The sequence below is a fragment of the Coregonus clupeaformis genome, unplaced genomic scaffold (assembly GCF_020615455.1).
Source record: "Coregonus clupeaformis isolate EN_2021a unplaced genomic scaffold, ASM2061545v1 scaf0013, whole genome shotgun sequence".
NCBI lineage: Eukaryota > Metazoa > Chordata > Actinopteri > Salmoniformes > Salmonidae > Coregonus > Coregonus clupeaformis.
In genome coordinates, this window is record NW_025533468.1 from 560,204 (window position 1) to 585,466 (window position 25,263).

At 44.0% G+C, this 25,263-nt stretch overlaps 1 protein-coding gene across 2 annotated transcripts in view; it reads right to left on the bottom strand.

Annotated features, from left to right (window-relative positions):
* LOC121546266 (synapsin-3) overlaps positions 1 to 25,263 on the bottom strand; it is a 139,137-nt gene that overhangs the window by 70,943 nt on the left and 42,931 nt on the right. For both annotated transcript variants that reach the window (XM_041857433.2, XM_041857434.2), the window contains exons 4-6: positions 23,179 to 23,270; positions 1,153 to 1,309; positions 471 to 560 (exon numbers count right to left, since the gene is read on the bottom strand). In XM_041857433.2, the coding sequence (XP_041713367.1) occupies positions 471 to 560; positions 1,153 to 1,309; positions 23,179 to 23,270 (339 nt within the window). The remainder of the gene's footprint in view (positions 1 to 470; positions 561 to 1,152; positions 1,310 to 23,178; positions 23,271 to 25,263) is intronic.

Below are 25,263 nucleotides of genomic sequence, written 5' to 3' on the forward strand. Positions count from 1 at the left end.
GTCTATTTAAGATCCATGGGCTTTAGTGGTGTGATGCCCATAGTGTTGCACTGAGACATAACAATTATTTTGTTATGACTACTTTGAGAACAACATTCTTTAAGTGGTCTGTGTTTTGCTGCCTGAAGTACCATAACCTCAACTGACGGGGATTGGAAACTACAACCAGAGAATATGAAGTTGGGCATGATGCAAACAATAGGAGCTGCACTCTGGCTGAGACATTTTACTAATCAGCTTGAAGGTTTACACGTAAGGCCACAGGAAATATTTTGCCTCACCCCCTTACTTTCTCACTGTTTCCCGCTTTTCCTACCCCAAATTAGACAAGTGTCACAAGGGCAATATCAAGATTCTCTGAAAACATACAGTGTTCATTCATTCCCTGAGTGCTATGTCTATATGAAGATGGTAACGCATTAAAGAGGAACACACGTTATAAACAAACAGTGTGTCAGGAAGGCGCTCACCATCTGTGTGTGGTTGGGGTAGAAGGTCTGTTCGTTCAGTGGGAACTTCTCTGGGCCCAGGGAATGGTAGAGCTTAATCATGTGGGAAAACTGCAAGCAGAAACAAAACACGAGACACCATTCTATAGTAGTTATATAGAACGCAGGGTAGAAAGTGTCTTATACTACATCTGTAGTTATCTGGAATTTATAGCACCAAAGAAAACACAATCAGTGGATGTTTGCACTGCTTTCAGTCCTAGATAATAAAAAACAGACACCTTGAAAGCTGAATGCAGCCCTATCCATTAAAAAGGTTTTTAGGTAGAAACTTTGACCTGGAAAACATCCAGCAATTGTGAGAATTCTATCTTCAAGGTAAGTTCCGGAATGTTTTGTCTACTACCACCAACATGTTTTGTCTGGGTTCTAAAGGTTGTAGCCATAGTACAAATGTAACTTGGCCCGGTACAGCTCCAGTGCACTTTGCCTAGCCACCCCTGTGCTGTTAAAACAGGGTGAATAATAACTGGTCTTACTGGAGTCCTGGTTTGACTGTTTCAGAGACAGGTGTTATGGCTCCTTTTAATAGCCCAAATAAATCAGCCAGCGGCGGCCGCTAAGGGCCTCTTTATGTGGGGTAAGATGGAGGGGGTGATGGAGGGAGGAAAGGAGGTAAGGAGGCAAGTTATGGATCACGCACCACCCAGGGTTTGCTGCAGAAGTTGTAGATGGAGAGCAGGGAGTTGATGCTGGCGACTCCCCCGTACTGAAGGCCAATCACCAGGCTCCTGAAGTCTTCGCCCGGAGTCATGCTGTAGGCATGTTGGCGAATCAGGACAAAGTCTGGCTTGAAGGATCTGGAGAAAGACAAAACAAAGTGGGTCATGAGATAACGGACACTAACAACATTCTTCTTTCCTGATGTCAAGGTAAAGTAAAAGTAAGGGCACATTCTACCATCCTGACTTTCACATGATCTGCTTAGCCGATGAACAAAACATGGATACAAACGGGAAGAATGCATCAATGTCAGCTAACATCTGTCCCACTGGGCACACTGGTTGAATCAACATTGTTTCCACGTCATTTCAATGAAATTACGTTGAACCTACGTGGAATAGATGTTAAATTGACGTCTGTGCCCTGTGGCTTGTGCCTCATGGACTGCTGATGACACTGCATTACACTGTGAAGCCAGCCGACCTGTTGTCAGTAGGGCATTTTAGAGACCTGGATATTTGTTACGAATTTAGCTTTAGCATATACAGTAAATTACAAAGATTGGTGCATACACACTGTATTTCATTGCTGACTTGGTCACTCAAGTTCCAGACCTCAAGCAGACAGTAGCCATCGTAGAGCCTTTCCAAAAACAGGGTGAATAATAACTGTAGGTAACAACACATCTGCCACACTGATCCTCAACACGGGGGCCCCTCAGGGGTGTGTGCTCAGTCCCCTCCTGTACTCCCTGTTCACCCATGACTGCATGGCCAGGCACGACTCCAACACCATCATTAAGTTTGCCGACGACACAACAGTGGTAGGCCTGATCACCGACAACGATGAGACAGCCTATAGGGAGGAGGTCAGAGACCTGGCCGTGTGGTGCCAGGACAACAACCTCTCCCTCAACGTGACCAAGACAAAGGAGATGATTGTGGACTACAGGAAAAAAAAGAGGACTGAGCACGCCCCCATTCTCATCGACGGGGCTGTAGTGGAACAGGTTGAGAGCTTCAAGTTCCTTGGTGTCCACATCACCAACGAACTATCATGGTCCAAACACACCAAGACAGTTGTGAAGAGGGCACGACAAAGCCTATTCCCCCTCAGGAGACTGAAAAGATTTGGCATGGGTCCTCAGATCCAAATTCTACAGCTGCACCATCGAGAGCATCCTGACTGGTTGCATCACCGCCTGGTATGGCAACTGCTTGGCCTCCGACCGCAAGGCACTACAGAGGGTAGTGCGTACGGCCCAGTACATCACTGGGGCCAAGCTTCCTGCCATCCAGGACCTCTATACCAGGCGGTGTCAGAGGAAGGCCCTCAAAATTGTCAAAGACTCCAGCCACCCTAGTCATAGACTGTTCTCTCTGCTACCGCACGGCAAGCGGTACCGGAGTGCCAAGTCTAGGTCCAAAAGACTTCTCAACAGCTTCTACCCCCAAGCCATAAGACTCCTGAACAGCTAAACATGGCTACCCGGACTATTTGCACTGCCCCCCCACCCCATCCTTTTACGCTACTCTGTTAATTATTTATGCATAGTCACTTTAACTCTACCCACATGTACATATTACTTCAACTACCTCAACTAGCCGGTGCCCCCGCACATTGACTCTGCACCGGTACCCCCCGTATATATAGCCTCCCTACTGTTATTTTATTTTACTTCTGCTCTTTTTTTCTCAACACTTTTTTTGTTGTTGTTTTATTTATTTATTTTGTTAAAAAGAAATGCACTGTTGGTTAAGGGCTGTAAGTAAGCATTTCACTGTAATGTCTGCACCTGTTGTATTCGGCGCATGTGGCCAATAAAATTTGATTTGATTTGATTTGAAGTCCAACACAGTAGCTGCAACTGCTCAGAGCCCAGACCGATAGTATCTGTCACCGGTATAACACGTTAAGATTACAGGCAGCTCACTATTTACAAGGAGAAAAAAAGGTCCATTATTCAAAGGCCGTAGGAGGAGGGCGAACAAAGGAATGCTGGTCAGAGTCAGAGAAGCTAATCTTTTTGGACCATCTATCCAATTAACGCAGCCTAATCCCTCTCATTACAAACTGTTCTAGGAACAGGGCCAAGTAACCCATCAGGGACCCGGGAGGATTGTATCACATCTGGCTATGATTAAGATAAAGAGGGAGAAAATTCCACTCTTTAACCGAAGGCAGGTATGCAGGGATATGTTTATTTTTTTTGAAAGGTTAATTCAGCTTAGATTCAGGTAGGTTGGCTATCTTGGATGGATCTGTGTTGGCTGGGCTGAGGGATGTAAATTAAGTTATCTTTCAGATGGCTGTCAACTGTTCTGAATGCTTGATTATTGTAATTTACAGTTTGGTGAATGGTACCATTTTGATGCATTCGTCTAAATTCATTGCTATGAGCTGTTGAAAGTTATTTCCAATGGACTTTTGCCGTTTTCAATGAATCAATCTGGCAAAGGTACTAGGTTGAGTTTAGTATATTGGTATATTTACATTTTTGTCATTTAGCAGACGCTCTGGATTTACAGGAATGAGTGCATACATTTTCGTACTGGTCCCCCGTGGGAATCGAACCCACAACCCTGTCGTTGCAAGCGCCATGCTCTACCAACTGAGCCACACGGGCTATAACCATATTGTCTCCAATACTATCACTCACCCTCTCTCTCTCACACACACACACACACACACACACACACCTCAGCTTGTGGACTGAGACAGTAGCCAGACTCACACTCTCTCGCACACACACGCACACTTGGAGCCATGGAAGTGTTTCTTATGTAAGACAGCCGACCTGAGGCACAACTCAGGACTCAGCGGATTAGTGAGAGCTGTCGTGGTCACGGCGACGCGAAGACTACAGCTGCTCTCTTTCAAATGTTGTTGTGCTCACTGCTCAGCCAAGGTGGCACTGGACCAAGGGCTCACTGTACACTGCTCAGCCACAGTAGTGGCACTGGACCAAGGGCCAATCTATTTCTGCATCTGTTTATTGAGGGACAGACTGATACAAACCTTGCTCATACCACGTCGAAGTGCCCACATCACATGCACTGGTACCTGACGCACCAGGTTTATTTTTTTTTATATAACTTCACTTTGAAGTATACAAGAACTATAAAGCGTTAATAGCGGCTTATGTGAGCAGCCAAAGGCGTATACTATTTACTGCTCATCATTAGCATAGAAGTGCAAGTTGTGATGATGTTTTTAGCCAGGCTACAGCTAATAGCAGCCTTGCCCTATAAAGCTACAGCATTACCACGCTTATTCCAGCCATTAACTTTGTTATCAGTCTCCTAAATCGGAGTCCTTCTGCCCAAGTGATGCACCCTGTGGGTTGTGGATCACATCAAAGCTGTGTATTAAATGTATTTTGTGCTTTACGATCCCAATCGCTCAGGCCCAATGGTGATCGCTTCACAGCCAATATGCTAATGCACCCTTTAAATTGTTCATCAGTGTTGCAATAAAGGGATGTTTAATGGGGACGGAGATGATGATGCCGAGATGTGAGGTAGGGATGTCCTGTATTTATGTGGAATTGAAGGTTCTGCTTTGTAATAGCCAAATGGAATTGGCTCCTTAGGGAGAGAGGGTGAGCAGAGTGGGAGCTATAAACACAACAGATAATGCCTACACACAACCCTGCACATTAGTCCACGCCATAGTCACTACTACTTGGCGTCTTGCTGGTGCATGTTCGGAGTGTGTTAGAGTTCAGTTGGCTTTGATGATAACCATGGCAACTGCTTTAAATTGCAGCAAACTGTGGGACAGGATTTATTGGAACATTTGCATTAATGAACTTGGCTTTACCCCTTACTTCCGTAATTGGGTTTTCAGTGTAGATGCCGTTTCTATATTGGTGCTGTGTTGAATCAGGAAGCAGATTGTCCCCATGTGTGCAGTCAGTGCAACTGGGGCAGGGAGGTAGGATATTATCATCGTGATAAACAATCACATTTGTGGCTATGGCTGTTTTCATCAGACCTTGACAACCAGTCAAACACAACAATCGCCTGCCATTCTATTCTCTAAGTAAATGTATCTTCCACATCTTTGACCTTTTCATTGACTCCTCTGGGAGATTTATTCTGAATTGCAATTCATGTACATTTATCCTGGAAATGCCCTCTTGCCAGTCTCAAAGGTCCGCCGGTAGAGTAATCGCCATCCAATCTGTCTGACTCAGGTTGATAAGGGTAATACGGCTCAACCTCACAAAGTGTGCCACAAAGGTCACACGTGTTGACTGCAGCGCATTGCTCAGAAGAAGAGGACATTGTGTCATTGTGCACCCGATTGGTCTACAGAGAGTATACCTAAGGGACAGCTATCACCACACACCAAACCCAGACCAGCTTTGAAGAATGGATGGAGAATGATGGGAAAGGGAGAGTGAGTGAAAGATTAAGAGAAAGATAGAGGGGGGAGGAGAAGGATGGGAAAGGGGAGAGAGGAGTAATAAAAACATATTGAAGAAAACATTTTATTTAAAGAGATGCTCCATTACTTTTGTATAGTTTTTAGCCAGTAGTTGTAAAATTCTCTCTCTCTGGGCCCCCACGTCAGAAATGACCAAATTGTGAGTGTTTATGTAACCCAAGCACTGCATAAGCTCTCTCTCTCTCTCTCTCTCTCTCTCTCTCTCTCTCTCTCTCTCTCTCTCTCTCTCTCTCTCTCTCTCTCTCTCTCTCTCTCTCTCTCTCTCTCTCTCTCTCTCTCTCTCTCTCTCTCTCTCTCTCTCTCTCTCTCTCTCTCTCTCTCTCTCTCTCTCTCTCTCTCTCTCTCTCTCTCTCTCTCTCTCTCTCTCTCTCTCTCTCTCTCTCTCTCTCTCTCTCTCTCTCTCTCTCTCTCTCTCTCTCTCTCTCTCTCTCTCTCTCTCTCTCTCTCTCTCTCTCTCTCTCTCTCTCTCTCTCTCTCTCTCTCTCTCTCTCTCTCTCTCTCTCTCTCTCTCTCTCTCTCTCTCTCTCTCTCTCTTCATTGGCTAGAACTCGTGGGGGGAAATGTTCCCCGGACGCCGATGACGTAGATGTCGATTAAGGCAGCCCTCCGCACCTCTCTGATTCAGAGGGGTTGGGTTAAATGTGGAAGACACATTTCAGTTCAATGCATTCAGTTGTACAACTGACTAGGTATCCCCCTTTCCTTTCCAAAGCGGGAGGTTTAAAAAATACTTCCTTAGTCACCAAAGTACCAGAGAATGTCTTTAATAACTACAAAGAAAAAGAGGGAAGTGAGAGACAGAGAAAGGGAGAGAGAGAATGAGTACAGTAAAAGATGCATTTGGGAGAGGAACGTGTTATGGACCACTTGGACTATTCTGAGCAGCTAGGGGAGCGGTTGTACTGTTGCTAGCAGTCACGGTTACAGGCCCAACGCCACCAGGCAGACATGGCTGGGCTTTACGGAAGAGTGGCCAGAAAAAAGCCATTGCTTAAAGAAAGAAATAAGCAAACACGTTTGGTGTTCGCCAAAAGGCATGTGGGAGACTCCCAAAACATATGGAAGAAGGTACTCTGGTCAGATGGCCAAAAAGCTCAATTTTAGTCTCATCAAGGAAAGCGCTATGGATGGCGCAAACCCAACACCTCTCATCACCCCGAGAACACCATCCCCACAGTGAAGCATGGTGGTGGCAGCATCATGCTGTGGGGATGTTTTTCCATCGGCAGGGATTGGGAAACTGGTCAGAATTGAAGGAATGATGGATGGCGCTAAATACAGGGAAATTATTGAGGGAAACCTGTTTCAGACTTCCAGAGATTTGAGACTGGGACTGAGGTTCACCTTCCAGCAGGACAATGACCCTAAGCATACTGCTAAAGCAAGACTTGAGTGGTTTAAGGGGAAACATTTAAATGTCTTGGAATGGCCTAGTCAAAGCCTAGACCTCAATCCAATTGAGAATCTGTGGTATGACTTAAAGATTGCTGTACACCAGCGGAACCCATCCAACTTGAAGGAGCTGGAGCAGTTTTGCCTTGAAGAACGGGCAAAAATCCCAGTGGCTAGATGTGCCAAGCTTATAGAGACATACCCCAAGAGACTTGCAGCTGTAATTGCTGCAAAAGGTGTCTCTACAAAGTATTGACTGGGGGGGTGAATAGTTATGCACGCTCAAGTTCTGTTTTTTTGTCTTATTTCTTGTTTGTTTCACAATAACAAATATTTTGCATCTTCAAAGTGGTAGGCAAGTTGTGTAAATCAAATGATACAAACCCCCCAAAAAATCCATTTTAATTCCAGGTTGTAAAGCAACAAAATAGGAAAAATAAAATCTGGTGCGCGATGTCTAATATTAAGGAAGTCTTAAGGTATTGCTCGCATGAGGTAGAGTACCTCATGATAAGCTGTAGACCATCTATATTTTTCGTAGCAGTCTATTTACCACCACAAACCGATGCTGGCACTAAGACCGCACTCAACAAGCTGTATAAATCCATAAGCAAACAAGAAAATGCTCATCCAGAAGTGGCGCTCCTAGTGGCCGGGGACTTTAATGCAGGCAAATTTACATCAGTTTTACCTCATTTCTACCAGCATGTCACATGTGCAACCAGAGGGGAAAAAAAACTCTAGACCACCTTTACTCCACACACAGAGACACATACAAAAATCTCCCTCGCCCTCCATTTGGCAAATCTGACCATAATTCTATCCTCCTGATTTCTGCTTACAAGCAAAAACTAAAGCAGGAAGTACCAGTGACTCGCTCAATACCAAAGTGGTCAGATGACGCGGATGCTACGCTACAGGACTGTTTTGCTAGCACAGACTGGAATATGTTCCGGGATTCATCCAATGGCATTGAAGAGTATACCACCTCAGTCACTTTACAGGTGGTACAAATTACCTCGACTAACCTGTACCCCCGCACATTGACTCGGTACCGGTACCACCTGTATATAGCCTCGTTATTGTTAATTTATTGTGTTACTTTTTATTTAATTTTTTACTTTAGTTTATTTAGTAAATATTTTCGTAACTATTTCTTGAACTGCATTGTTGGTTAAAGGCTTGTAAGTAAGCGTTTCACGGTAAGGCTGTATTCGGCGCATGTGACAAATACAATTTGATTTGATTTGATTCATTGTGAGATAAACACATATCACAGTCAAATATACAGGATACGAACATCTCATTCCAGCTAAACAATGGATATATAGCGCTTTGCAAAAAATATTATACAAATAAAATCAGAAACATCGAAAATCTATGAACAGTAATATTTTACACACTCATGAAAAGTGCCCAGAAGCAATCATTTCTGAGGAAAAAACATAAATGTGAAATATTTGTGGATATAGCGTTTTGAAAAAAAACAAACATTCAGCCCCATTTTATGGGCATTACTTCTGTCTGAACATTGTTAACAATTCATGTCCTTCTACTTGTCATCGTTTCAAAATATGTAATTGATTATTATAATAGGTTATCTTTTAACATGAATGGATATCAAGGTAACTAAGGCTGAATGACCGACACCACAACGGTCAACATGATCTGGCTCCCTAACAAAACCAGCCTCTTATACACTAGTAATCAATCGCTTTGCCAAAACTTGCCAAAGTTGTCCTTGGCATGCCTGAATAAAATCACTTTGCCCTCTAAACACAGCGGGGTACTTACGCAACCCTGAGGGACCCCAAGCCAGATAAGATAGGCATAGGGAGGTCTCCGGGAGCCGTCAAACAATATGAGCTATCCTGCCCTCTAACTGTCCTTCACTTGGCCTAATCCAGCACTTATAGTGTGAGTGGGGGTGTTTTTCATTGTACATTGTATGCACATAACAGGTAAACAAGCGGCCATATTGAATCGCCCAGCCCAGTCCAGGCAGACAGGCAGTTACTCATTCACATCACAGTGTATCGCTGCCAGCATGGCTGGGCAGGATGCTGTGTTTCCCATTACCCTAATCACCTCGCTGATTGGATTTAAGTTTATTCATCACAGGAGGAGCAGGACTGTGGAGAAGAAACCTTTGGCTGTGCTGATCTGAGTCCTTTTGCTGTGGCTAATCATGCCCCATTGCTATAATCGTGAAACACTTTGCCAGACCAGTGTTTCTGCTTTAAGTTAAGTTCAGCAGCTGGGCTGGAGGGGTTTGACAGAAATAGCAAAAGAAAACCAAAACGGGTGATGGCACGTATTGAACGCGACTCTTGCACGATCGAGAAAGCACCATATATGCTCAAAAACCTGCCTGCCTCTACTCCAAGGCAAAAAATAACAAGGGCAGAACCACTTGAAATCTTATTATACCCAGTAACAGCAGGTCCTGCTAATGTCATCATAGGAGGATCAAGTCATGTACAAAAGCTTGTATCTTCATGTTAATTATAATTATTTTAATCTAAATGTAAGTTGTTTGTGCTCCCATACAAGTGCATGTGCAGTTACGCAACGCAATTACATATGCATCGGCCGCATCAAAACCCACAGTTTAGTTGATATATGACAAACAAGTGAAACCATGCACTTCTAAGAAGTCCCATTTGAATAAACAAGTCTGAAACCACAGAACTGTGAGAAAGTGTGCTGCCTTGATAGGCCAGTAGAAGGGAGGGGAAGTGTTTAGGGAGCGCACCCGTAGCCAGATGTCAAGGGTCAGAATGCTGAACGGAACATGGCCCTTCTTTATGCGCCCTGCACGGACGGAACAGCAGGAGCCCTATAAACTGACCAGGACACACACACACACACACACACACACACACACGCACACATGCACACACACACACACAGAACAGTTTGAGAGCTGTGCAAACCAACTAGTCACATGTAGAGTACACATGTCACGTACACACACACACATACAGACCAAGACACACACAATTTATGTTATAAAACATAATGACTTTAATCTGAGGTCCTTAAGAGACATGCTGTTTATCCAATATAGTTATCTTTAGGAATGTGTCTCAAAGCATATAGGATTTGTAAGATTTGTTTTCATTTAGTCTTCAGGCTAAGAATAAAATGGAACATTTTCATAAGTAGTCATTATTAGCCTAGCTTAGGCACGAAAACAGAATATATCTTATAGACTATAGTAAATCCTGAGTATCTTCTGAGTATAGGCAGTGATAGGCTATACTATTGTATGGCATAGGGGAATGTGTGTCAAGCAAAGAGGACAACAGCCGTATCTTAGTGAAGTTATCTACATTTTCCCACCATTGACTCTCACCACCCACATGAAAAAATACTATACTATGGTATAAATACTGTAGCAATCACTGTAGTATACTGTAGTATTTACAGTTAACTATAGTATACAGTGTATTCGGAAAGTATTCAGACCACTTGACCTTTTCCACATTTTGTTACGTTACAGCCTTATTCTAAAATGGATGTAATGTTTTTTTCCCCCTCATCAATCTAAACACAATACCCCATAATGACTAAGCTAAATGTTTTTTAGACATTTTTTCAAATGTATTAAAAATAACAAACGGAAATATTATATTTACATAAGTATTCAGACCCTTTACTCAGTACTTTGTTGAAGCACCTTTGGCAGCGATTACAGCCTTGAGTCTTCTTGGGTATGACGCTACAAGCTTGGCAAGCCTGTATTTGGGGAGTTTCTCCCATTCTTCTCTGCAGATCCTGTCAAGCTCTGTCAGGTTGGATGGGGAGCATCGCTGCACAGCTATTTTCAGGTCTCTCCAGAGATGTTAGATCGGGTTCAAGTCCGAGCTCTGGCTCCGCCACTCAAGGACATTCAGAGACTTGTCCCGAAGCCACTCCTGCATTGTTTTGGCTGTGTGCTTAGGGTTGTTGTCCTGTTGGAAGGTAAACCTTTGCTCCAGACGTGACACTTGGCATTCAGGCTAAAGAGTTCAATCTTGGTTTCATCAGAACAGAAAAACTTGTTTCTCATGGTCTGAGAGTCCTTTAGGTGCCTTTTGGCAAACTCCAAGCGGGCTGTCATGTGCCTTTTACTGAGGAGAGGCTTCTGTCTGGCCACTCTACCATAAATGCCTGATTGGTGGAATGCTGCAGAGATGGTTGTCCTTCTGGAAGGTTCACCCATCTCCACAGAGGAACTCTGGAACTCTGTCAGAGTGACCATCAGGTTCTTGATCACTTCCCTCACCAAGGCCCTTCTCCCCCGATTGCTCAGTTTGGCCGGGCGGCCAGCTTTAGGAAGAGTCTTGGTGGTTCCAAACGTCTTCTACACTGCTCAAAAAAATTAAGGGAACACTAAAATAACACATCCTAGATCTGAATGAATGAAATAATCTTATTAAATACTTTTTTCTTTACATAGTTGAATGTGCTGACAACAAAATCACACAAAAATTATCAATGGAAATCAAATTTATCAACCCATGGAGGTCTGGATTTGGAGTCACCCTCAAAATTAAAAAGTGGAAAACCACACTACAGGCTGATCCAACTTTGATGTAATGTCCTTAAAACAAGTCAAAATGAGGCTCAGTAGTGTGTGTGGCCTCCACGTACCTGTATGACCTCCCTACAACGCCTGGGCATGCTCCTGATGAGGTGGCGGATGGTCTCCTGAGGGATCTCCTCCCAGACCTGGACTAATGCATCCGCCAACTCCTGGACAGTCTGTGGTGCAACGTGGCGTTGGTGGATGGAGCGAGACATGATGTCCCAGATGTGCTCAATTGGATTCAGGTCTGGGGAACGGGCGTGCCAGTCCATAGCATCAATGCCTTCCTCTTGCAGGAACTGCTGACACACTCCAGCCACATGAGGTCTAGCATTGTCTTGCATTAGGAGGAACCCAGGGCCAACCACACCAGCATATGGTCTCACATGGGGTCTGAGGATCTCATCTCGGTACCTAATGGCAGTCAGGCTACCTCTGGCGAGCACATGGAGGGCTGTGCGGCCCCCCAAAGAAATGCCACCCCACACCATGACTGACCCACCGCCAAACCGGTCATGCTGGAGGATGTTGCAGGCAGCAGAACGTTCTCCACGGCGTCTCCAGACTCTGTCACGTCTGTCACGTGCTCAGTGTGAACCTGCTTTCATCTGTGAAGAGCACAGGGCGCCAGTGGCGAATTTGCCGATCTTGGTGTTCTCTGGCAACTGCCAAACGTCCTGCACAGTCTTGGGCTGTAAGCACAACCCCCACCTGTGGACGTCGGGCCCTCATACCACCCTCATGGAGTCTGTTTCTGACCGTTTGAGCAGACACATGCACATTTGTCGCCTACTGGAGGTCATTTTGCAGGGCTCTGGCAGTGCTCCTCCTGCTCCTCCTTGCACAAAGGTGGAGGTAGCAGTCCTGCTGCTGGGTTGTTGCCCTCCTACGGCCTCCTCCACGTCTCCTGATGTACTGGCCTGTCTCCTGGTAGCGCCTCCATGCTCTGGACACTACGCTGACAGACACAGCAAACCTTCTTGCCACAGCTCGCATTGATGTGCCATCCTGGATGAGCTGCACTACCTGAGCCACTTGTGTGGGTTGTAGACTCCGTCTCATGCTACCACTAGAGTGAAAGCACCGCCAGCATTCAAAAGTGACCAAAACATCAGCCAGGAAGCATAGGAACTGAGAAGTGGTCTGTGGTCACCACCTGCAAAGCAGTCCTTTATTGGGGGTGTCTTGCTAATTGCCTATAATTTCCACCTGTTGTCTATTCCATTTGCACAACAATATGTGAAATGTATTGTCAATCAGTGTTGCTTCCTAAGTGGACAGTTTGATTTCACAGAAGTGTGATTGACTTGGAGTTACACTGTGTTGTTTAAGTGTTCCCTTTATTTTTTTGAGCAGTGTATTTAAGAATGATGGAGGCCACCGTGTTCTTGGGGACCTTCAATGCTGCAGAAATTTTTTGGTACCCTTCCCCAGATCTGTGCCTCGACACAATCCTGTCTCGGAGCTCTACGGACAATTCCTTTGACCTCATGGCTTGGTTTCTGCTCTGACATGCACTGTAAACGGTGGGACCTTATATAGACAGGTGTGAGCCTTTCCAAATCATGTCCAATCAACTGAATTTACCACAGGTGGTAATGGACTCCAATCAAGAAGTAGAAACATCTCATTGGAAACAGGATACACCGGAGCTCAATTTCGAGTCTCATAGCAAAGGGTCTGAATACTTATGTAAATAAGGTATTTCTGTTTTTTATATTTAATACATTTGCAAACATTTCTAAAAACCTGTTTTCGCTTTGTCATTATGGGGTATTGTGTGTAGATTGATGAGGGAAATAATGTAATCCATTTTAGAATAAAATAAGGCTGTAACATAACAAAATGTGGAAATAGTCATGGGGTCTGAACACTTTCCGAATGCACTGTAACTACTGTAGTAAAAGAAAACTGTAGTATATACTATAGTAATTAATGTAGTGTGTTTGCAGATTGTAGCATTCTGTAGTATTTACTGTAGTGTTTTTGGACTGTAGTATACTGTAGTATTTACTGTAGTGTTTTTGGACTGTAGTATACTGTAGTATTTACTGTATTGTTTTTGGACTGTAGTATACTGTAGTATTTACTGTATTGTTTTTGGACTGTAGTATACTGTAGTATTTACTATAGTGTTTTTGTTTTATTATCTTTGACATAGAAGTGGAGGCTTTCTCCCTGTGGAAACCTACTGTAGAAATACTAAAAGAGCAAATTTTCCATAACCTGTAGGTAGGTATGACTGGGTAGTCCAGATAGTTCAGAGCTTCTGCTCTTTTTTATAACCTGTAGGGAACACAATATATGATCTATACTTGGCTAGGGAGGTTTCTCTCTTATGGGATGTGGGGGAAGGGGATGGGCAGGGTATATGCAAATTAAATGCTGTAGTATTTACTATAGTTAAAGAAATCGTGTTTTTGCGGACTGTAGTGTTTTTGCGGACATTACTGTAGTATTTACTTTAGTATTCTACAGTACCCAGAACATTCTATAGTAAGTACTACACATGATCGAGGGATACTACAGTCTGTAGTAGGGCTGTCCCCGACCCAAAAAAATTATAACAATCATTGTCATGTGGTTAATCAAAATTCTATCCAAATCTAAATGAAAATGATACAAACCTAAAAAGTAACTTCTATTGCCATTGCCAACCATGTAAAAATAGCCTACATAAAGCCAACAAATAAAAACATTGCAGCCTGCAGGTAGAAAATATCCTGATAAAAATAAATATCCTATAAATCACATTGGCTACACATGGCATGTCTGCAACGAACTTGAAACATTGTATCAACTATTAACTTGTGTCAGCCAAAGTTTGCACTAGCGAACTTGCAACATTGTATAAAATATTCTGGGCCCTCAGAGTTTCCTGCTCCAGTGAGCTCGGGACAGACACAGCTGTAGGCTATTTGCGCAAGGGACAACAATCAGTGCTTGACTTGGGCAGGAGCTCACCGGACTTGAGCGCCTGTTCCTCTTATAGAATATTAGCTCAAAAGTATTGTGGAGCTCCTGCACCTAAATATAAAACAGTACCAGCACCTAAAATGAGTACCAGAACCTATTTCAGTCCAAGTCAAGCACTGATAAGAAGTAATCAGGCAGTCCTATTTTATGATGTTTCCACTGAATCAGAGCATGACATTTTACCCTTTCACTGTCACGATCGTTATTAGATGAAGCGGACCAAGGCGCAGCGTGATAAGCGTACATTCTTTATTCAGTAGTACACAACACGAACCAAAACAATAAACAAACGATACGTGAAGTCCTAGGTTAATAGCACAAACCTTAACGGAACAAGATCCCACAAATAACTAGTCCAAAACAGGCTGCCTAAGTATGGTCCCCAATCAGAGACAACGAGCTACAGCTGTCTCTGATTGGGAACCACCCTGGCCAACATAGATCAACACGATCTAGAAACAAAAACATAGAAAACAAAACATAGAAAATCCATACCCTGGCTCAACATATAAGAGTCCCCAGAGCCAGGGTGTGACATTCACGCTGAGTGGTTATCGAAAGGGAGAGAGCTGGAAAGATTGAACAAATACATTGAAGAACTACTGTCATTCTCAATGGATGTAAAAATAGACTGTTTGATGTGAAGAAAACATTACTTTGAGAAGCTCCACAGCTCATTAATGGTGGTGCGGTAAGCCAATCAGAAATACTATCAGATCCCCAAATGGGCATATTTATATGCTTACGTTTGCGCGCAGGCCAGGTAGCCTATAGGCCTACTTCTATGCGTGCACATCCTTACTCAACATTGACAAGAGCGCTCCAAACAAAAGACAATGACTAAATTGACAAAACTTGTATTTGAATGAAATAAACCAAAACTTGTTTCTCATAAGTGTAGCATAGGTTGTGCACTCTGCAAACAACGTGTCCACTCTGACAATGAGAACGGGAAGACTGGAATAATTATTATTGAATGCCTTAAAATAAATTACCATAACCAAAGTAACAAACATTGTAGATTACAAATTATAGGAATTAACGGTATATGTACTACTGGTGATATACAGTTGAAGTCGTAAGTTTACATACACTTAGGTTGGTGTCATTAAAACTCATTTTTCAACCACTCCACAAATCTCTTGTTAACAAACTATAGTTTTGGCAAGTCGGTTAGGACATCCACTTTGTGCATGACACAAGTCTTTTTTTTTTTTTTTTTACATTTTAGTCATTTAGCAGACGCTCTTATCCAGAGCAATTAGGGTTAAGTGCCTTGCTCAAGGGCACATCGACAGATTTTTCACCTAGTCGGCTCAGGGATTAGAACCAGCGACCTTTCGGTTACTGGCACTACGCTCTTAACCACTAAGCTAACTGCTAACCACTAAGAAATTGCCGATTGAACTAATCTGATATACCGGTGCGACCTCAGATGGCCACTGATATGGGTAATATAGGCAATATGTACACCGGTGCCATCAGACCTTCTGCTCTAACTTTGGAATGCTATGGGCTTTCAACTCAGTTCCAATTGCATCTGAAAGATGAGACTCTCGACTTGGTACAGATACATTGACTGGAAGCTAAATATGAATGTATTTTTTTTGTTTATTTTGTTATAGGGGGCAAATCTGGGGTGGCTCCATATCTACAGTTGAAGTCTGAAGTTTACATACACTTAGGTTGGAGTCATTAAAACTCGTTTTTCAACCACTCCACAAATTTCTTGTTAACAAACTATAGTTTTGGCAAGTCGGTTAGGACATCTACTTTGTGCATGACACAAGTAATTTTTCCAACAATTGTTTACAGACAGATTATTTCACTTATAATTCACTGTATCACAATTTGAGTGGGTCAGAAGTTTACCTTTAAACAGCTTGGAAAATTCCAGAAAATGATGTCATGGCTTTAGAAGCTTCTGATAGGCTAATTGACATCATGAGTCAATTGGAGGTGTACCTGTGGATGTATTTCAAGGCCTACCTTCAAACTCAGTGCCTCTTTGCTTGACATCATGGGAAAATCAAAAGAAATCAGCCAAGACCTCAGGAAAAAAATGGTAGACCTCCACAAGTCTGGTTCATCCTTGGGAGCAATTTCCAACTGCCTGAAGGTACCACGTTCATCTGTACAAACAATAGTACGCAAGTATAATCACCATGTGACCACGCAGCCGTCATACCGCTCAGGAAGGAGACGCGTTCTGTCTCCTAGAGATGAACGTACTTTGGTGCGAAAAGTGCAAATCAATCCCAGAACAACAGCAAAGGACCTTGTGAAGATGCTGGAGGACACAGGTACAAAAGTATCTATATCCAGAGTAAAACGAGTCTTATATCGACATTACCTGAAAGGCCGCTCGGCAAGGAAGAAGCCACCGCTCCAAAACCGCCATAAAAAAGCCACACTACGGTTTGCAACTGCACATGGGGACAAAGATCATACTTTTTGTAGAAATGTCCTCTGGTCTGATGAAACAAAAATAGAACTGTTTGGCCATAATGACTATCGTTATATTTGAAGGAAAAAGGGGGGCGCTTGCAAGCCGAAGAACACCATCGCAACTGTGAAGCACGGGGGTGGCAGCATCATGCTGTGGGGGTGCTTTGCTGCAGGAGGGACTGGTGCACTTCACAAAATAGATGGCATCATGAGGAAGGAAAATTATGTGGATATATTGAAGAAGCATCTCAAGACATCAGTCAGGAAGTTAAAGCTTGGTCACAAATGGGTCTTCCAAATGGACAATGACCCCAAGCATACTTCCAAAGTTGTGGCAAAATGGCTTAAGGACAACAAAGTCAAGGTATTGGAGTAGCCATCACAAATCCCTGACCTCAATCCTATAGAAAATGTGTGGGCAGAACTGAAAAAGTGTGTGCGAGCAAGGAGGCCTACAAACCTGACTCAGTTACACCAGCTCTGTCAGGAGGAATGGGCCAAAATTCACCCAAATTATTGTGGGAAGCTTGTGGAAAGCTACCCGAAACGTTTGACCCAAGTTAAACAATTTAAAGGCAATGCTACCAAATACTAATTGAGTGTATTCAAACTTCTGACCCACTGGGAATGAGATGAAATAAATAAAAGCTGAAATAAATCAAATCAATTTTATTTGCCACTTGCGCCGAATACAACAGGTGTAGACATTACAGTGAAATGCTTACTTACAAGCCCTTAACCAACAATATATTTTTAAAGATATATTTTTTAAAATTGTTAAGTAAAAATGATAAAAGCAAATAACTAAAGAGCAGCAGTAAAATAAAATAAGAGTTGAGAGGCTATATTCAGGGGGGTACCGGTGCAGAGTCAATGTGCGGGGGCACCGGCTAGTCGAGGTAATTGAGGTAATATGTACATGTGGGTAGAGTTAAAGTGACTATGCATAAATAATAGACAGAGTAGCAGCAGCGTAAAAGAGGGGGGTGGGGGTGTGGGGGCAGTGCAAATAGTCAGGGTAGCAATGATTAGCTGTTCAGGAGTCTTATGACTTGGGGGTAGACGCTGTTGAGAAGCCTTTTGGACCTACACTTGGCGCTCCGGTACCGCTTGCCATGTGGTAGCAGAGAGAACAGTCTATGACTAGGGTGGCTGGAGTCTTTGACAATTTTGAGGGCCTTCCTCTGATACCGCCTGGTATAGAGGTCCAGGATGGCAGGAAGCTTGGCCCCAGTGATGTACTGGGCCGTACGCACTACCCTCTGTAGTGCCTTGTGGTCGGAGGCCGAGCAGTTGCCATACCAGGCGGTGATGCAACCAGTCAGGATGCTCTCGATGGTGCAGCTGTATAACCTTTTGAGGATCTGAGGACCCATGCCAAATCTTTTCAGTCTCCTGAGGGGGAATAGGCTTTGTCGTGCCCTCTTCACGACTGTCTTGGTGTGTTTGGACCATGTTAGTTTGTTGGTGATGTGGACACCAAGGAACTTGAAGCTCTCAACCTGTTTCACTACAGCCCCGTCGATGAGAATGGGGGCTTGCTCAGTCCTCTTTTTTTCCCCTGTAGTCCACAATCATCTCCTTTGTCTTGATCACGTTGAGGGAGAGGTTGTTATCCTGGCACCACACGGCCAGGTCTCGGACCTCCTCCCTATAGGCTGTCTCATCGTTGTCGGTGATCAGGCCTACCACTGTTGTGTCGTCAGCAAACTTAATGATGGTGTTGGAGTCGTGCCTGGCCATGCAGTCATGGGTGAACAGAGAGTGCAGGAGGGGACTAAGCACGCACACCTGAGGGGTCCCCGTGTTGAGGATCAGCGTGGCAGATGTGTTGTTACCTACCCATACCACCTGGGGGCGGCCCGTCAGGAAGTCCATGATCCAGTTGCAGAGGGAGGTGTTTAATCCTTAGCTTAGTGATGAGCTTTGAGGGCACTATGGTGTTGAACGCTGAGCTGTAGTCAATGAACAGCATTCTCACGTATGTGTTCCTCTTGTCCAGGAGGGAAAGGGCAGTGTGGAGTGCAATAGAGATTGCATCATCTGTGGATCTGTTGGGGCGGTATGCAAATTGGAGTGGGTCTAGGGTTTCTGGGATAATGGTGTTGATGTGAGCCATGACCAGCCTTTCAAAGCACTTCATGGCTACAGACGTGAGTGCTACGGGTCGGTAGTCATTTAGGCAGGTTATCTTAGTGTCCTTGGGCACAGGGACTATGGTGGTCTGCTTGAAACATGTTGGTATTACAGACTCAGTCAGGGACATGTTGAAAATGTCAGTGAAGACACTTGCCAGTTGGTCAGCACATGCTCGGAGTACACGTCCGGTAATTTGTCTGGCCCTGCGGGCTTGTGAATGTTGACCTGCTTAAAAGTCTTACTCACATCGGCCACGGAGAGCGTGATTACAGTCATCCGGAACAGCTGGTGCTCTCATGCATGCTTCAGTGTTGCTTGCCTCGGAGCGAGCATTGAAGTGATTTAGCTCGTCTGGTAGGCTTGTGTCACTGGGCAGCTCGCAGCTGTGCTTACTTTTGTAGTCTGTAATTGTTTTCAAGCCCTGCCACATCCGACGAGTGTCAGAGCCGGTGTAGTACGATTCAATCTTAGTCCGGTATTGACTCTTTGCCTGTTTGATGGTTCGTCGGAGGGCATAGCAGGATTTCTTATAAGCGTCCGGGTTAGAGTCCCGCTCCTTGAAAGCGGCAGCTCTACCCTTTAGCTCAGTGCGGATGTTGCCTGTAATCCATGGCTTCTGGTTGGGGTATGTACGGTCACTGTGGGGACGACTTCATCAATGCACTTATTGATGAAGCCAGTGACTGATGTGGTGTACTGCTCAATGCTATCTGAAGAATCCCGGAACATATTCCAGTCTGTGCTAGCAAAACAGTCCTGTAGCTTAGCATCTGCATCATCTGACCAATTTTTTATTAACTGAGTCACTGGTGCTTCCTCCTTTCGTTTTTGCTTATAAGCAGGAATCAGGAGGATAGAGTTATGGTCAGATTTGCCAAATGGAGGGCGAGGGAGAGCTTTGTATGCGTCTCTGTGTGTGGAGTAAAGGTGGTCTAGAGTTTTTTGTCCTCTGGTTGCACATTTAACATTCTGGTAGAAATTAGGTAGAACAGATTTAAGTTTCCCTGCATTAAAGTCCCCGGCCACTAGGAGCGCTGCCTCTGGATGAGAGTTTTCTTGTTTTCTTATGGCCTCATACAGCTCATTGAGTGCAATCTTAATGCCAGCATCTGTTTGTGGTGGTAGATAGACACCTACGAAAAATATAGATGAAAAGTCTCTTGGTAAATAGTGTGGTCTACAGCTTATCGTGAGATACTCTACCTCAGGCGAGAAAAACCTCAAGACTTCCTTAGTATTAGATTTTGTGCACCAGCTGTTGTTTACAAATATACACAGACCGCCACCCCTTGTCTTACCGGAGTCAGCCGTTCTATCCTGCCGATGTTGTCGTTCAGCCACGACTCTGTGAAACATAATATATTACAGTTTTTAATGTCCCGTTGGTAGGATAACCGTAATCTTAGGTCGTCCAATTTGTTCTCAAATGATTGAACATTGGCTAATAGGATTGATGGAAGAGGCAGTTTACTCGCTCGCTATCGGATCCTTACAAGGCACCCCGACCTACATCCATGATATCTCTGTCTCTTTCTCATGCGAATGACGGGGATTTGGGCCTTGTCGGGTGTCTGTAGGATATCCTTTCACTGTCCTGATATCCAGAAGCTCTTTTTGGTCATAAGAGGCGGTGGCAGAAACATTATGTAAAGAATCAATTACAAATAACGTGAAAAAACACACATAATAGTACAATTGGTTAGAGGGCTGTAAAACGGCAGCCATCTTCTCCGGCGCCACTTACTAAATCATTCTCTCTACTATTATTCTGACATTTCACATTCTTCAAATAAAGTGGTGATCCTAACTGACCTAAAACAGGGAATTTTTACTAGGATTAAATGTCAGGAATTGTGAAAAACTGAGTTCAAATGTATTTGGCTAAGGTGTATGTAAACTTCCGACTTCAACTGTATATGTAATGGAGAATTGATATACACTAACAATAAAACGCAAACAATTCACACAATGAAGTTATGAAACAATGAATGTGCACAAATTGGCGGGAGAGAGAAGTGCATTGTGCATCTGGGCGCATGGTCAATCTGACGTCTGCATTGGCCATGCAGCATTTACGGTGATATGGCCTCAGCAGAAGTTAGGGAATTCATACTTCTTGCGCTTCGCGGAGCAGTGCAGAGCTGTTGTCAAGGAAGTGAGTTTGTGTTCATACAGGATGTACCGTCCCCACCTACCATCAACCAATCATGCCAATATGGAGCTATACAGAGCCTGCCACATTGTTAAAACATTTGGGAGGCGCATGGCGATGCGGTACGGAGCTCAATTTGGCCTCTGCATGCCTCTGGAGGCTCCGCAATAGTGTCACACCCTCCATATGGAGCCTCCAACCACATTTTCCGATCAAGCATAAATTGGCTTTTAGTCTAGGCCTCTGCAATGGATTAGTTCACTGATATGGGCGCAAATATATATATATTTGTTACTGCTCTACTAAAACAAATCTCGGTTGACCAACAGCCTAACGACCAAATAATCGATCAGTCGACTAATTGGGGTCAGCCCTAGTGTGTAGTATAGTATTCTACAGATTTCTATACTAAGTACTGTAGTATTCTATAGTAAACTGTAGTATTTTTCATGTGGGCATTGACTCTCTATTGCAGTCAATCCATATGAATTGATTACATAATATGGGCAAGCAATACAATAACCTCAGTGATGGGAAGCAGACAGGCATCCACCTCCCAGACAACAAGCTACAACAGAATGCCATGATACACAACACCACAACCAGTCTATTCTAGCCACTGTGTATCCTTGACTTAACTTCAAACTGCTTCAAACTACACCCGGCCAGAATGTTTCCTGAACATTTCCTGTACGACTGCCAGATCCAACCCTGAAGGTTGTTTTTTCAGATTATGTGGATACAAGAAAAACACGACGTTCATTACAGTGATAAAGTATCGCAGCGATGCCAGCATAGAGCTGAGTAGTACATTACTAGCCTGGTCCAAAATCTGTTTGTTCCAACTCCTATGGTCATTGTTATGCCGATGGCAAGACAGCACAAACAGATATGGGACCAAGCTAGTGCATTCCCCAGAAGGCTGTGAAAAAAGCAGTGGTCTGGGGGCTGACGCTCCACAGCAGCATGCACCTCATTAGCTAATCTAATTTACTAATCAGGGCCTGAAACCCTGCTACATGAAGGAAGAGAGAGGCAGGGGGTGACGTCAACTCCCAAACTACCAGAAACACAGCTCTGCTGCAGCCCACAGAGGAAGAAGTTGGTATGTAAAAAAGCTATATGTACATTTGCGTTACAGTTAGTGAGTGCATACATTTTTTTTATTTTTCATACTGGCCCCCCATGGGAATCGAACCCACAACCCTGGAATGTGCAAACGCCATGCTCTACCAACTGAGCTACATCCCTGCCGGCCATTCCCTCCCCTATGCTGGGCCAATTGTGCGCCGCCCCATGGGTCTCCCGGTCGCGGCCGGCTACGACAGAGCCTGGATTCGAACCAGGATCTCAAGTTGCGCAGTGCCTTAGACCACTGCGCCACTCGTGAGGTATATGTTTATGAAGCCTGTTTCATTTTGGAACCTTGCTGCAGTATGGAACATAGAGCAAAATTGAGGAGGGAATTCTGGAACTCTGAGAAGTAGTGTTTGGGCTGGGAGGAAGGATACAGAGGTAAAAAGGTTGGGTGCTTTTGATGCTGTACTTTTTTTCCAGAAGTATTCACAGACATTTTTTGCATGACAGTAATGGCCAGTCCTTTTCATATAATTTCCCACCGGCTCCATACTCTTTGGTGACGTCCCTTTTTTGTAACTGAAAGCAAATGTATATATACACACACACACATTTCTCATCTACAATGTAGCTGATGGCTGTTGAAAGGGAATAACGGGAGCCATTGTCCGGACCCACTGAGGCAGACTGAAGATGCGTGGGCAAATGCGTCAGAGCAGAGCTACTGACGGACATACAGGGGTTGCTCTCTCTCTCTCTACCTCTCTCCATCTCTCTCTCTCTCTTTGTTACCTTACCTGACCACTTTGGTTCCTCCTCTTATGGCCTGCATATCGATCATACACCCGGTGTTCATGTAGGATGCCAGGTTGATCTCTGAGAACTCAGCCTGTGAAACAAGGAGTAAAACACCACACTGAATTATACACATTATTCACTGGGGGATAGAAGTAGCACATTACTGTAAAACACAATTTCCATATGATGTATATAGGCCTGAAGAGAGCGAGAGCAAGAGCGAGAGCGAGAGACTAATCAAGTTATCCAGAGTGTCTGTGTCTTTGGCCTCCCGGAGAGGACAGGACAGCAGAGGCCTTGTGACAGGGAGGGAGGCTTTAGCCCAGGCAGCTACTTAATGACTTCATCAACCTCCCAGGCAGAGCAGAGATCCTCTCTGGAGGGGAAGGGACACTGCAGCTTGGCCTGTCTGGGAGAGAGCTCTGGGAACAGAGGGACTAGAATGGGGCATTAGGGGCCAAGTGCTTCCATTGTCTCTCATGTAATTACAGGTTAGAAATACAGTGCTATGAAAAAGTATTTGCCCCCTTTCTAATCCCCAAACCATCACACCACCACCACGCTTGACCTTTGGTATGATGTTCTTACTGTGGAATGCAGAGTTTGGTTTTCGCCAGGCATTACTGGAACCATGTTGTCCATAGAACGTTCTTCCAAAAGTCTTGATGATCATCCAGGTGCTTTTTGGAAAACTTGAGTCAACTTTTTGGACGAGATGGGTCCCATTATGCCTGGCGAAAACCAAACACTGCATTCCACAGTAAGAACATCATACCAAAGGTCAAGCATGGTAGTGGTGGTGTGATGGTTTGGGGATGCTTTGCTGCCTCAGGACCTGGACGACTTGCCTTAATAGAAGGAACCATGAATTCTGCTCTGTATCAGAGAATTCTACAGGAGAATGTCAGACCATCCGTCTATGAGCTGAAGCTGAAGCGCAGCTGGGTCATGCAGCAAGACAATGATCCAAAACACACAATCAAGTCTACATGAAAGTTGCTAAAAAGCAACACATTTGAAGTTTTGGAATGGCCTAGTCAAAGTCCAGACCTAATCCCAATTGAGATGTTGTGGCAGGACTTGAAACGAGCAGTTCATGCTTGAAAACCCACACGTCACTCAGTTAAAGCAGTTCTGCATGGAAGAGTGGGCCAAAATTCCTCCACAGCGACGTGAGAGACTGATCAACAACTACAGGAAGCATTTGGTTGGAGTCATTGCAGCTAAAGGTGGCACAACCAGTTATTGAGTGTAAGGGGGCAATTACTTTTTCACACAGGGGAATTGGGTGTTGCATAACTTTGATTATGAAATAAATATGTAATTGTTGTGTTATTTGTTCACTTATGTTCCCTTTATCTAATATTACGTTTTGGTTGAAGATCTGATAACATTCAGTATCACAAATATGCAAAAGTAGAGAAAATTTGAAAGGGGGCAAATACTTTTTCATAGCACTGTAGATTTGCTCCAGAGATTTAGCTCCCATGAATCTGGTTTTATTAGTCTGTCACTGGCTGACTGTGTTCTCAGCACAGTACCTTGCAAGGGGACACGTGTTAAATGCATATTGTACCTAAATGTAATAAATTCATAGCAGATTCCAAATCTACCTACATCCACTTCAGCCCAGACACAGATCACATACATTATTAGCCATTAGTACATTTTGTTGCAGGGTAAATGCTGTACATTCAGGCACATGCCCAATGGGTGTGGCCCCTTGGGGAAACTTGGTATTGAGACACACAGCCACTTTCCTATCCATGGCGAACCCAAGAGCATAATATCCAAACACATGACATCCTCTATGTATGGCATGTCTGCTAAAGGGCTGATTAAATACACGCCATATTTATGATAGAGAACCACAGAGACAGACATGAGAATGAATGATGCTGTCCTAAGCCAGGAATCAGTAAGGAATTAAACGCTACATTTAAAATACATTTTACATATTTTTCAGATCATAATCAAATCTAATCACTGCAGTCATTTCAGTTTGGGATTTTATTTGATCATATGCTGGGTTCATGTCTTTGTTTTTGGCCTTGGTGACCTTGTTTGGGTGTTGGTACCCTACC